Genomic DNA, 13,968 nt, shown 5'->3' with positions numbered 1-13,968 from the left:
GGAGACATTTATTTATTTAAATTAAAGGTACAACTACATTTCCTCTCTTACCACCACCACCCATATTTTTCTTTTTTTCTCAGATGGAGTCTCACTCTGTTGCCCGGGCTGAATCACGGTGGCATGATCTCAGCTTACTGCAGCCTCCGCCTCCTATGTTCGTTCAAGCAATTCTCCTGCCTCAGCCTCCCAAGAAGCTGGGATTACAGGTGCCTATCACCACACCCAGCTAATTTTTATATTTTTAGTAGGGACAGGGTTTCAGTATGTTGGCCAGGATGGTTGTCTCGAACACCTGATCTCAAGTGATCCACCTGTCTCGGCCTCCCAAGGTGTTGGGATTACAGACGTCAGCCACCACGCCCAGCTTACCACCAATTTTTTAAGAGAAAATTAATTAGCTTAATATTAATCCTAATGAATATGTAACTCCTAATTACATAATTCAGAAATTGTTAACAATTTTCTAGAAAATGAAATCAAACACACAGATACTAATAGTAGTGATATAAATAAATAGATTTACCTTCACTGGTAGCATGGGTTCAAATTCCCTCACAAGTTTCATTGAAGAGTCATATATGGAATTTCCAACTTTTACTGACTCCAAAAGCGGTACCGGACGAAAGTCAGTTTGGTAGAGTTCAGCATTCAACCAGGAAGCCACAAGCTCCAAATTAGGAAGGGTAGCACTCATGCCAACAATTTGCACAGCATTAGGCAGACAACTGGCTAAATCTGCCTGACTGTAAAAACCAAATGAAAAGAACATTAAAAGATATATACTAAGTTAACAATTAGTGTTGCTAACAATATCCTTGATTATGGCCTTTGGTACACACATACGTACATTTCTTTAGAGTATATACCTAAGAATAAAACTACTGAGTCACAGATTACTGAGTCACAGATTATCTTCTATTTTAATAGATTAATGCCACATTGTTTTCCAAAGTAACACCTCCACAATCTATGTGTTTTCTGTTTTTCCACAATCTTATCACCACTTGGTATTGTCAATCTTTTTAATGTTAGTAGTTATACAGATTATGTGGTAGTATTTCTTTGAAGAAGTAATTCACAGTTCCCTGATAGCCGATGGGACTAAGCATCACTTCATGTGTCTGAACCATGTGGATACCCTGTTTCAACAGCCTGTTTTTTTGTCCACTGATACAGTAGGTTGTGTTTTTCCTGTTCATTTGTAGAATTTTTAAATGTCTGGATAGTGACTTTCTTCTTTTATTTTTGGCTCTGGTTTTATCATTTTATCAAGCTTTCTGTTGCATTATTTTACCTTTTTTTTGAGACAGGCTGGAGTGCAATGAGGCATGATCTCGGCTCACGGTAACCTCCACCTCCAGGGTTCAAGTGATTCTTATGCCACCTGAGTAGCTGAGATTGCAGCATGCATCACCACACCCAGACAAACTTTGTATTTTTAATAGAGACAGGGTTTTGACATGTTGGCCAGGCTCATCTCAAACCCCTGGCCTCAAGTAATCTGCCTGCCTTGGCCTTCCCAAGTGCTGGGACTACAGGCATGAGGCACCCTGCTTGGCCTCTTTTCTAAGTTATTGGGATGGATAATTAAATAATTGATTCTCAGTCTCCCTTAATAATATGAACATTTTTTGCCATCAATTTCCTTTAAAAAAAAAACCAAAAAACTTTTGCTACCCTTTACAGGTTTTGCTGAGACATTTTTATTATACTTTTAGTTCAAACTATTTTCTACTTTCTGTTGTGATTACTTTTTCGACCTAAAAATGTGTCTTATAGCTAAATTCACTGTAGTTAGAAAACAAATGATATGACTCCACTAGAATATGTTAAGACTTGCTTTACGGTCCAGCATATGGAAAACTTTTTGATAAATATTTCATGTGTTACTGAAATGAACATGTACTCTGCTGTTTTGAGGTAACTGTTCAATATATATCCATTAGATCAAATTTGCTGATTAATCATATTTTCTATATCCCAAGTGATTTAAGATGGAGACAGTTATCTGCTTGCTCTATCACAAGAGAGATGTGTTCAATTCTCCCTTAACTGAAAAGAACCTATTGAGTACCTAGCACAATGACTAAAAATAGACCAACACACATCTGTATTAAATTTCACAGCACTGAGGCTGAAGGAAAAGTACTTCCAGTTTTGACTCTTAGACCTGGACAGTCCGTGAAATAATTATGGAGGCCTGGCGCAGTGGTTCATGCCAGTAATCCTAGCACTTTGGGAGGCCAAGACGGTTGGATCATCTGAGGTCAGGAATTGGAGACCAGCCTGGCCAACATGGTGAAACCCCATCTCTACTAAAAATACAAAAATTAGCCAGATGTGGTGGCAGGCATCTATAATCCCAGCTACTCGGAAGACTGAGGCAGCAGAATCGCTTCAACCCAGGAGGGGTAAGTTTCAGTGAGCCGAGATTGCTCCACTTCACTCCAGCCTGGGCGAAAGTGGAAAAAAAAAAAAAAATTAAATTTAAAAAAAAGAGAAAAAGAGCAAAGTTCGTCTCAAAAAGAAAAAAAAAAGAAAAAAAAGAATTATGAGGCATTTTCAGACATGCAAGTTCTCAAAAATGTTATACCCATGTGTGTTCACTGAAATAACGTAGAAGTTCCTGGAAGATATTCCCACCAAAATGAGAAGGTAAATTAACACAGACATGTGGTCAAAAAATGGACAGGGGAAGGGAACCCCAAGATGATAGCTATGTAGCACATATATAGATTAACCACTTGTCTAGATTGGAACAACTTGAAGGGCTTTAAGAATATCTTAAAGAAGATGACTGGTAGAATAGCAAATGTGGTAGAATACACAACTAGGGAATAGGCTAGGGATACATTAGCCATAAGTATATGGAAAACCAAGCCATCAAACAAAAAAGACAGTTATTAATTTCAGAGAAAACCAAAAGTTGTTTAGAAAAGCAAAAGTAATCATATTATGCTATAGTCCAAGTAATCATATTATGCTATAGTCCAGTTACCAATGTCATTTATATAGTCACAATAGTGTAACACTGAATAATCATCTAATTATAACCTAACTCTATTTGAAGAATGGGAAGATGATGAGAGGATAAGGAGACTGCAGAGAAGGAGGGAAAAGATTGGGTAGCGGTGAGTAAAGAATTTAAAAGAAAGTGAGATCTTCATTTTTCATAGTAAAAGTCAGTATATAAAGTGTAAAATTAAAAAATTAAGTAGCCACAGTTAGAGATGCTGCTGTAAACATTTTTAAAAAGCTAGAAGAGTTGAAAGGTAGTTCCCCCTGAGAAGTGAGGTCTAAAAAAATACTGTTTTTCAAAATTAGCCTGACAAATTATATATACAAATGACAAATACAGAACCTGGATTTCTAGAAATCTGTAACAAAAATGTATACACTAAAAGGGTGAGCAGTCAGAAAATTAAGAATGTTTACAAAGTAATCTAAAATCAGTTTTAATCTGAAATACTTTTCCTGTGGTTGTTAGAGACATGGTCTTGCCCTGTTGTCCAGGCTAGAGTAAAGTGGCACAATCATACCTCATTGCAGCCTGAAACTCTTGGGCTCAAGTAATCCTTCTGCCTCAGCTTCCTGAAAAGCTGGGACTACAGGTATGTGCAATGATGCCCAGCTAATTTTTTTATTATTTATAGAAATGGGGTCTCACTGTGTTGCCCAGGCTGGTCTGGAACTTAGGCTCAAGTGATCCTCCCATCTCAGCCTTCCAAAGTGCTGGGATTACAGGTGTGAGCCACCATGCCTGGACTGACTTCTTCTGGAACAAAAACAAACTACATTACATGAGTTTTTCTGAATGTGAAAAATATTACATTCCTTTAATTTATTTAACTCATACTTTTTCAGATAGTTTCTCAACGTGGTTGGAAATCTCAGGAACTTAGTCGTTTCAAATACTCACGAAGATGCTGTTTTCCGAGTAATATAGCAAATCTTGGTCAGCAAAAGTTCCAGCAGATACCCTCGGTGAGAGTCTCCCAGCATATGTAATTCATCCACAACAACCATTCCTAAAAAGATTTTCCAGATACTACGTTTTTACAGAATCTCACATCCACATAATTTTTTCCAACTTTTATTTTACTCTATTTTATTTCCTTTATATCAACTTTTATTTTAGATTCAGGGGGTACATGTACAGGTTTGTTACTTGGATATTTTGTGTGATGCTAAGGTCGGGAGTACAAATGATCCCATCACTCAGGTACTTAGCAATAGTACCCTATCATTAGTTAGTTAGTTTTTCAACCTTTGTTTCCCTCTAGTAGTCCCCAGTTTCTGTTGTTGCCATCTTTATGTCCATGAATACTCAAAGTTTAGTTCTCACTTACAAGTGAGAACATGTAGTACTCAGTTTTCTGTTCCTGCATTAATTGGCTTAGGATAATGGCACCAGCTGCATCTATATTGCTTTACTACAAAGGACATGATTTCATTCTTTTTATGACTGTGCCAAGAAGAAGTTTAAAGGATTCAGTATCTTATACTGCACAGTAAGTAGCTGTCATTATAATACATTGCAAGTGATGCAAACTTCAAACAATAAAGCAAAAACCAGATTCCTCATAATGGGCAATTCTGTTCCAAGATGTTTCAGGTATCACAGGCAGTCCTACTACAAGGTATTCTGGATCTAAAATCAATTATTACTCGGGGCTAAACAAACCCAGGGAAAACTGCCTCTTATTACTCTTCTCAATTGCCAACTTCACTGAAATAAACATACAATGACATATCAAAGACATCTATGGCAGTTAGTCAGTGTATTGACTTTTCAGTGGGAAAACAGACATACTCATGTTAGAAAGCAGCTTAGGAAAAACAGAATAGAGTCCAGAAGAAAAAGATAATTTTAAGAGATTTTTTTTTTAATACGGTAGGCTAGTGAGTCACCCTACTGCAAAACATAAATATGATTATGATGTCCTTCACTACCTGGAGAATTTAACCAATGTATATACTTGGAATAATTCTTAAGAATTACTGAAAATTCAGGATCAACCAATACTTTCTTTAAACATTTTCATAACAACATAGTTTCCCCCACCCCAAATTCTCCCCACCAAAAGACAACTTTCTGGTGAAAAGGAATTTGAGGAGACAATAGACAACTTCCTAATGAAACATAATGATGTTCTTTTTCCTAGCAGTAAGCTATCTCCAAAATTATACTGTCTGAGGAGTTATTTCAACACTTACTCATTTCTTCAAAAAAAACTATTCTGCCTACTATGTACCAGGCACTGTGCTGGGTACATTGGAAATAGCACTTTCTAGGGGTGTATTGCAACTCTCAAAATAATTAAAGTCCAATGGAGTCACAAGTGATAAAATAATTCTGATACAAATCGATTGTAATTTTTCTCTCCAAGCTTTATAAAGCATAGCCCATGTCTTATTCATCTTTGATTTCCACCCTCCACCCCTGCCCTACCATAACTTTACCATGGTATTTTTAAGCTCACTGGGCTCTCAATAAATAGCTGATATTCTTGCTACTTCTGCAGCTGCAATCCTTCTACTGCTATTGCTACCTCTACATAACGGCCTTTCTATAATGGCAAAAAATGCATTAAGATAGAAAATCTTCCCAGAACCCCAAGCTCAAATACAGTATCAGTTTCAGGAAGTCCCTACCACTTCCATGCTAAATGGTAGCCTCTGGGTCCAAGCCCAAAATAGACGTCATAGCACCAGAATATAATAACAAAAACACATATACACTAACAGCAAAAATGACAGATCTGGCCCAGCAGCCTTCCTTCTACTCCTGGTAAGGTTTAGATAAGAGAGAAGCAAGGAGAAATTATTGAGGGCTCAAGGATATCCTCTACGTTTTGTAAAGTACGAACATGCAATGTAATGGAGTCAATAACAGCAGCAGGACACAAAACTTATAAACACAGAGTTCCTAACATTGCAGATGCCAATTCTCGCCTTTAGAAGTAGATGATAGACAATAGAAAAACAAATGGCACCTACAGAAATCACAAGAGCTCCACTTCCTTCCATCAAAAATAGCAACAGAAAGTATTTACTTCTTTTCTAACTTTCTTACCTAACAGATCCATCTTATTTTCCTCTATGAGGCGATTGATCAGACCATTGGCTCTTTCAATTGTGCAGACTGCAACATCCAAGGAAGAGAAATGCCTTGCTGGAGAGATGCTGCCCATATAACCATCTACTTTTATTCCCACTTCCTGAAACAGACTCTGAATTGAGTAAAAAGAAACGATACAGGTGAAAAAACTTGAAATTCAAGAGGTATAGAAAGGTTCTATCCCAGAACATAGACATAAGCATCTAAAGACATCTACCAGATTACTGTCATCAGTTGTTTCTGGCCAGGACACACTGGTTCTTTTTAGAATCATATGCTAAAAATATAAAGTTTGGAACTGGCAAAACTTAGATTTCTGTTAAGAGTCAAATAAAATTATATTATTTTAATGAAAGCATAATAATCTAAAAAGTTCTAAGAGCTATTTATAGGAATTAAAATGGGAGAAAAACTACTTTAAGCACTAACATTTTCAATCTAATAAATAGCAAGAAACTAGCTGTAACACTTGAAGAAATAAATTTATACCTCATGAGAAAAATAGTCTTATTATCCTACTAATGACCAATTTTTAAATGGAATTGGAAGAAAAGTTTTTAAAAGTAAAATTCAGTGGGACTTTTATAATAATTTTTGTTTGTTTGTTTAACTTTTAACTAACATACCTTTCAACAAAAAGGATCCTTTCATCATTTTGTTAGTTTGGGTCTAAGTTGAGAGATGTTACCATGTAGGACCAGCTTTGTTGGCTATTTGGCCTCTGAAATAACTGTTAAAAAGATTTATAGAACCACAGAAATTTAGAGTTGTTCATTCAATAAAATTTTCCCGAGTTTTTGCCAAGTTAACCCACAGTGGTAAGGGTTAACATCCTAATTTTACACATGAAAAAATCTGAGGCCCAGCAGGTTAAGTGCCTGGCCTAAAGACAGTTAGTGGCAAAACTGGGACTAGAGTCCACATTTCTTTAACAATCAGTATACCGATCTTTCCATTTCAAAAGCACATATTTTTTACTGCAGAAATTACAACAGTAAATGTATTCCTTTTAATAAAACACTGTAGTTGTGAAAATGCCCTAAAAACTGTGAGCAGCATGTTGATGTAAACTATTAGTCATTTTGGAAGAACAGAGGAACAGATCACACACCTGGATCTTTACATAAGCACCAATGGATCTTGACCATCATCCCCTAAACATTCCTAAATAGGGCCCCAATTTGGGAAAGGATTTTTTTTTTTTTTTTTTTTTTTTTTTTTTTTTTTTCTTTTTAAATAGAGACGGTGTTTCATGTTAGTGTCACTCAGGCTGGTCTCTAACTCCTGACCTCAAGTGATCCGCCCACCTCAGCCTCCCAAAGCGCTGGGATTACAGGCGTGAGCCACCACACCCGGCCATGGATATGCTTCCTTAAACATTCTTTCCTTTCTATGCTTCAGTCTAGTCCTACTGTTCACTTACATGCTCATTCTCAATGTGCATGTTTATTTGCTAAAGTATTCTGTTTATCTCCTAAGAAAAGGTTTACACATTTTTACACAATTTTCACCAGTTATTCTTCTGATTTGATGGCCCCTTCTGCTTGATGCAATAATTTTTTAAAAATTTACTTCTGTAAATTTAAAACAAATTTTTTTTTTTTTTTTTTTAGATGGAGTCTCACTCTGTTGCCCAGGCTGGAGTGCAATGGCACAGTCTCAGCTCACTGCAACCTCTGTCTCCCGAGTTCAAGCGATTCTCCTGCCTTAGCCTCCCAAGTAGCCAGGATCATAGGTGTGCGTGACCACATCCAGCTAATTTTTGTATTTTTAGTAGAGACGGGGTTTCACCTTGTTGGCCAGGCTAATCTAGAACTCCTGATCTCAGATGATCCACCCGCCTCATTCTCCCAAAGTGCTGGGATTATAGGCATGAGCCAACATGCCCAGCCCTCTTCTGTGAATTTTTAATGTTTTTTTTTTTTAACTTTTTTTTTCCTTTTTTACAGATGGAGTTTCACCATGTTGGTCAGGCTGATCTTGAACTCCCGACCTCAGGTGATCCGCCCACCTTGGCTTCCAAAGTGCTTGGATTATAGGCGTGAGCCACCATACCTGGCCCAAATTTTTAATGTTTTTAGCAGTCACCTCTTTTTTTTGTTGAGACAGAGTTTCGATCTTGTTGCCCAGGATGGAGTGCAATGGCACAGTCTGGGCTCTCTGCAACATCCACTTCCCAGGTTCAAGCAAGTTTTCTGTCTCAGCCTCCCAAGTAGCTGGAATCACAGGCATACACCATCATGCCCGAATAATTTTGTATTTCTAGTAGAGACAGTGTTTTTCCATGACAGTCAGGCTGGTCTCAAACTCCTGACCTCAGGTGATCTGACCACCACAGCCTCCCAAAGTGCTGGGATTACAGGCATGAGCCACCATACCTGGCCTGCAGTCACCTCTTAAAGCTACATGGGACGCAATAAAGAAACTTTGTTTTCCATTTGCTTTTATAATTCTATTTCAAATGAATGAAGCCAAGGCTGCCAATATTGAGCCTTTCACTATTTCAAACTTAGTAAAAGACATTACCTGGAGATAATATTTCTTCTCTTTAGCCACAGAAACAAAGGGAAGAATAAACAAAGCTTTCTTCCGCATTTCCAAAACCCGCTTCAAAATAAGTAATTCTGCCACAAGAGTCTTCCCAGCACTTGTAGGAGCTAAAACATGATTATAACACAAGATTATAAGAAAAAAGTAATATTTGGTATACTTCATTAATAAATGTTTTAAGCAATGTGCAGTACTACAGCACCTAAGGCTAATATATCACTAAGGCCACAACAGCATTTAAAACCTTTATTCGCCGAAATGCCCTTTACTTTAAACCAGCTGTCTAAATAGTTTCACTAAAAACAGTGTATACAACTCTTTATATCAACAATATATGATGAATACTACTGAGTATCTAGTTGATACCTAAAGATCCTTTCCTTTAACTACCAAATGGTTAAAAGGCCTGCTTCGAGGAAGTAGATGAACAACTTTATCATGATAGGAACTGTGATCGAAGTTGAGGAAAAGGGCTGGGCGCAGTGGCTCGTGCCTGTATTCCCAGCACTTTGGGAGGCCAAGGCCAGGGGATCACTTCAGGGGGTTGAGACCATCCTGGACAACATGATAAAACCCCATCTCTATTACTATAAAAATAAATTAAAAAAAAAAAAAGCCCGGCATGGTGGTGGGCACCTGTAGTCCCAGCTACTCAGGAGGCTGAGGCAGGAGAATTGCTTGAACCCGGGAGGCAAAGGTTGCAGTGAGCTGATATCATGACACTACACTCCAGCCTGGGTAACAGAGTGAGACTCTGCCTCAAAAAAAAAAAAAAAAAAAAAAAAGTTGAGGAAAAGGAGCTGTAAGGAATCTTATGAGAAGGGAAGGAAGAATACAAGAGGAGGCTGGGGGCAGTGGCTGATCCCTATAATCCCCGCAATGTGGGAGCCGAGAAGGGTGAGGTGGTGTGTGCCTATAATTCCAGCTACTCGGGAGGCTGAGGCCTGAGACTCACTTAAACCCAGGAAGTGGAGGCTGCAATGAGTTATGATCATGCCACTGCACTCCAGCATGGGTGACTCAGCAAGACTTCGTTTCAAAAAAAAAAAAAAAAGTAAGAGGAAAGGAATGCCATGCCTAAGAAACAGCATGTGGTGCAAAGGCCTAGAAGAAAGACTGGCATGTTCAGATGACACAGTAAGTAATTTAGCAAGCACGGAGTATAAAGTACTCCAGGGGTGTAAAAGAGATAATCAAAGTGCCACAGGTTTACAATCCCACCATTTATGAAGTTTAAACCTTGTTCCGAAAGCAAGGTAGAGACTGATGGAGCTTTATTAAAAGGAGTGATAAAATCATATTTGTACTTTATAAAGATCAATTTGGACTGGGCACAGTGAATCACGCCTGTAATCCCCAAACTTTGGGAAGATCACTTGAGCCCAGGAGTTCAAGATCAGCCTGGACAACACAATGACACCCCCATAGCTACAAAAAATTTAAACAAAAAAAAATTTTTTAAAGACCACTGTGGCTGTAGGAGCAGGCCAATATCAGAGGAAAAGGAAGGACTAGTTTCAAAGCTACTGCATAATCTAGAAGAAAGATGATAATCAGCTGTACCAGGTAATGAACCCAAAAACAGAAAGGAGTCAGAAGCAAGAGATATATGAGGCAGAAACAGGACTTGGTGATTAATTGTATAAGCTAGTGACCAAAGTTCTGAATGGTACCCAAGTTTCAGTTTCAAGCAATTGAAATGGTCAAGCCATTATGCCATTGCCACTAACTACGACTTCTTAGCATTTACGAGTATTTTATTTTTGGTAATGTCCTTTCACAATACAAGTACTTTATATGTGCCAACAAGTCTCTGACCTCTCATATGTGAAATAATGTAATCTTCCCTAAGTACTACCAAGGCACACATACTCACCAACACATAGACACTCTCTCATTCTTCCTAAGTGATCTGTGAGGCTGCATAGCCAGTATGTGATAGTTTTCAAATCCAACCAGTCAAATTCCACTGCCTGAACTTATATCTGCTGATAAGTTATTTCTTTAATTCTCCCCTACAGCCAAAAATCTGTGACTCATAATTTCAGAGAAAACTGACACAAAGGAATTGCATCTTATCAAAAGATTAAAGTGGCATAGTAAACATGGGTTAAAAATTGCATATGTCATAGTTGCCCTTGAAAACCCACATAAATTTTTTTAATAAATTTCATAAAGTATATTACATATTGTTTGTATATACAACCCTGTACAAACAGGTCAATTTATGACTGGGTGCGGTGACTCACACCTATAATCCCAGCACTTTGGGAGGCCGAGGTGGGTGAATCACTTGAGGTCAGGAGTTCAAGACCAGCCTGGCAAACATAGTAAAACCCTGTCTTCACTAAAAATACAAAAGTAGCCAGGCCTGGTGGTCCACACCTGCAATCCCAGCTACTTGGGAGGCTGAGGCAGGAGAATCACTTGAACCTGGGAGGCAGAAGTTGCAATGAGCCCAGATAGAGCCACTGCATTCCAGCCTGGAGCAAGACTCTGTCTCTAAAAAAAAAAAGTCAATTAACAAACATACAATGTATAATGTTCATACCCTGAAAAGCAACCAGGATCAAATGGAGGAAGAGCAGCTTTATATCTCCCATTGCATACTCACTGGGATATATGTATGTTGAGCATGATGATGGCAAGTGGAATTGCCCACTCTTTAAATTGTCATTTTTCTTGCTTTTTCCCTCCATAGTCACATAACAAAACTTTTGTAATTTAAATATAAATAAAACTCTACTTTTCACACATATTTTAAGATTTTCTCTAGTTTTAAGGCACTGCCTCATTCACCTTTTAAAAGAACCATAACTACTTCAATGGAGTACTCTTTGAATCATATCTTATAAATAGTAATTAGTTTACATAAATTTGGATACCTGAATAGACTAAATTCTTTCCTTCCAGGACTTGTCCGAGCAAAAGGCACTCTGCCTGCCATTCAAACATCTTTTTTACACCAAAACTGTGGTATTTTTCCAGAACTGCTTTAGGGAGTCCCCAATTTGCCAATAGTAGCTTGTCTATTTGGCAGTCGGGAGCGGTAGGCTTGCATTCTCCTTTTAGAAAAAAGAAAAAACTAAAATTTACTTATAATGTATGAGTTTACAGTTAGCCTTTCACTGTGTCGAAATTCCTGTGTTGAAATGAAGCTATTTAAAGCACATCCTGACTTCAAGAATCTTATGAGAAACGCCATGTATAGAAAAGTAATAAATTGTTATTTAAGGCATATGATAAAAACAATTCCTTACAAGCCTCAAACAAACAAACAAAAACCCCTGTGCAATACACAGTAGGTAAAGAGTGTTGGAATTTCGGGCGGAGTGGGGGGAAGAGGATAATATGGAAGCATTACAAAGCTTAGTTAGGTAAGTTTCTATTTGTAAGTTTTAGTTCCATGACGACTGAACAGCTAACGATTTTAAAAAATTGGGTAGACATCCACCAGACACCCAACCAATCTCATTACGAATCCCTGGACGCCAAACAGCCTGTGCTATCCTCCAGGCCCAACAATCCGGTCTTAAGGATCTGTAAGGAGCACTGAGTACTATGAGGAGCGAGCCCTCCAACAGGTGATGGTATTTGGCTAAATAGGAAGTTGTTTCTGTAAAGGTCGAAAGACCCAGAAGCCACGTTATCATTAATACCAGGCGACCACTGAAAACACGCGTATGTCTGAACAGAAAGTGACCTGCCACACCAGGCCCGAGTCACAGAGAAGGGGAATAGAAGCCCAATGGGGTATGCAATCAAGCAAGCCCCGTGGGGGGAGGACACCTCCCGACCCATGGCCCGGCGGAGCTGCCTCCGTCGCCCGCGGCCTCCCGGGTTCCCGGAGCACCTGCATTTGCGGCTGACTGACGGCCGCGGTCTTTCAGGCTGCCACCCAGGCCCGGCGGCGGGCTCAGCACGGTCCGGGAGAGGAGCTGGGGGCTGGCACTGCTGTCACCGCCGCTTCCCGACAACGAATCTGAGCCTGACTCTGAACGCCGCCGTTTCCCACTCCGACGCAGAAGATTCATGGCAAACCCTTCTCGGAGGATCAGGGCAAGCCACAGTTCCAGCGTCCTCCCACTCGGGAAACCCCTGGCCTGCCAACAGGTGCTGTCATCATCTTCCCGCCTGTCTTCAAACTCAAACCTCCCGGCCCGCCCCGGAACCATAGAGTTCTCAGTGGCTTAAGTAACCCGAAAGCCATAGAATCGTCGGGAAGAAGCCGCTCTCGCTGGTGTCTAAGATTTCCGGCCTCCAGCCTCTGGTGTTAGTGAATATGAGACGTAAAGAGGAAAGCCATAGAGTCGTGGGGAAGGAGCGGCTCTCGCTGGTGTCTAAGACTTCCGGCTTCCGGCCTCCGTTAGTTAATATGAGACGTAGATTAAAGAGGAAGAATACAGAATCTACAGTTATAACCATACTTACCCCTCTCTTTTTATCCATTTCTGGTTTTAATAGGAAGGCCATGCTAACTTCATAAAGTGGGCTGCCCCAGTAGGTAGATGAGGGAAGTACTTCTTAACGTATTGGTATTTTGTAAAAAATTATTTCACATTGCGAAGGGTTCTTCAAGAGAGCCTAGGGTTTCTAATGGAGCATAATTTTCCCCTTTCTCCTAGTGTATGATGGCAGAGCAGGGCTATTTCTGAACGCAATTTCCATTTTAGCCAGCATGCACTGTGAGGAATATGTGATGAGGAATTGGGGATTGCTGGCCGACAGACCCGTGAGACACCTGTATGAACGCGGCGAGGAAGGGGCTCTGAATGTATCTCAGGGATCGTTATGAGCCAAGAGCTTAGTAAGGGATCTGTGTACTCTTTTTTTAAAAGTAGAAGCGAATGAGTTCTGAAAGTAAAGCAGTGACCATGCATGACTTAGTTGCAGCATTAATTTCACCAAGCAAAGCTAGTAGGCCCCAAACCTGACCTGGAGAGGCTGTGCAATTCTAGAGCGCTAAAAATCTCAAAAGATCCAGTTCAATTAAAAAACAAACAAACAAAAAAGACTACTCGAATACAATCTGAAAAATAGCACTCGAACCACCAACTCTTTCCGTGAAAACTTGTTTTAAGGGATTTAAATGACAATATTTTAACGTTCCACGAGATGGCGACATTACTCCATGAATGAAACATTTTTTTCTTCGCCTTTTATGCAATCAACAAGTATTTATTGAACATCTACTGTAAACTAGCTACTGGGTATGGCAGTGAAATGGCATAAAATGGTTCCTGCTCTCGTCGGCCGGGCGCGGTAGCTCACGTCTGTAATCCCAGCACTTTGGG

At 39.4% G+C, this 13,968-nt stretch overlaps 1 protein-coding gene across 3 annotated transcripts in view; it reads right to left on the bottom strand.

Annotated features, from left to right (window-relative positions):
• Positions 1-13,184, bottom strand: part of LOC116546080 (DNA polymerase theta-like) — a 30,843-nt gene extending 17,659 nt beyond the window's left edge. For all 3 annotated transcript variants that reach the window (XM_032272422.1, XM_032272424.1, XM_032272423.1), the window contains exons 1-6: positions 12,528-13,184; positions 11,560-11,739; positions 8,651-8,781; positions 6,080-6,236; positions 3,923-4,031; positions 527-746 (exon numbers count right to left, since the gene is read on the bottom strand). In XM_032272422.1, coding sequence (XP_032128313.1) covers positions 527-746; positions 3,923-4,031; positions 6,080-6,236; positions 8,651-8,781; positions 11,560-11,739; positions 12,528-12,849 — 1,119 coding nt within the window. In that variant the 5' untranslated portion in view covers positions 12,850-13,184. The remainder of the gene's footprint in view (positions 1-526; positions 747-3,922; positions 4,032-6,079; positions 6,237-8,650; positions 8,782-11,559; positions 11,740-12,527) is intronic.
• Between the last annotated feature and the right edge of the window lie 784 nt (positions 13,185-13,968).

This window comes from Sapajus apella, unplaced genomic scaffold (genome assembly GCF_009761245.1).
Source record: "Sapajus apella isolate SASKATOON/1434 unplaced genomic scaffold, GSC_monkey_1.0 scaffold570, whole genome shotgun sequence".
Lineage (NCBI taxonomy): Eukaryota > Metazoa > Chordata > Mammalia > Primates > Cebidae > Sapajus > Sapajus apella.
Note: the sequence above shows the minus strand (reverse complement) of the source record. Positions and strands in the feature narration are given on the sequence as shown.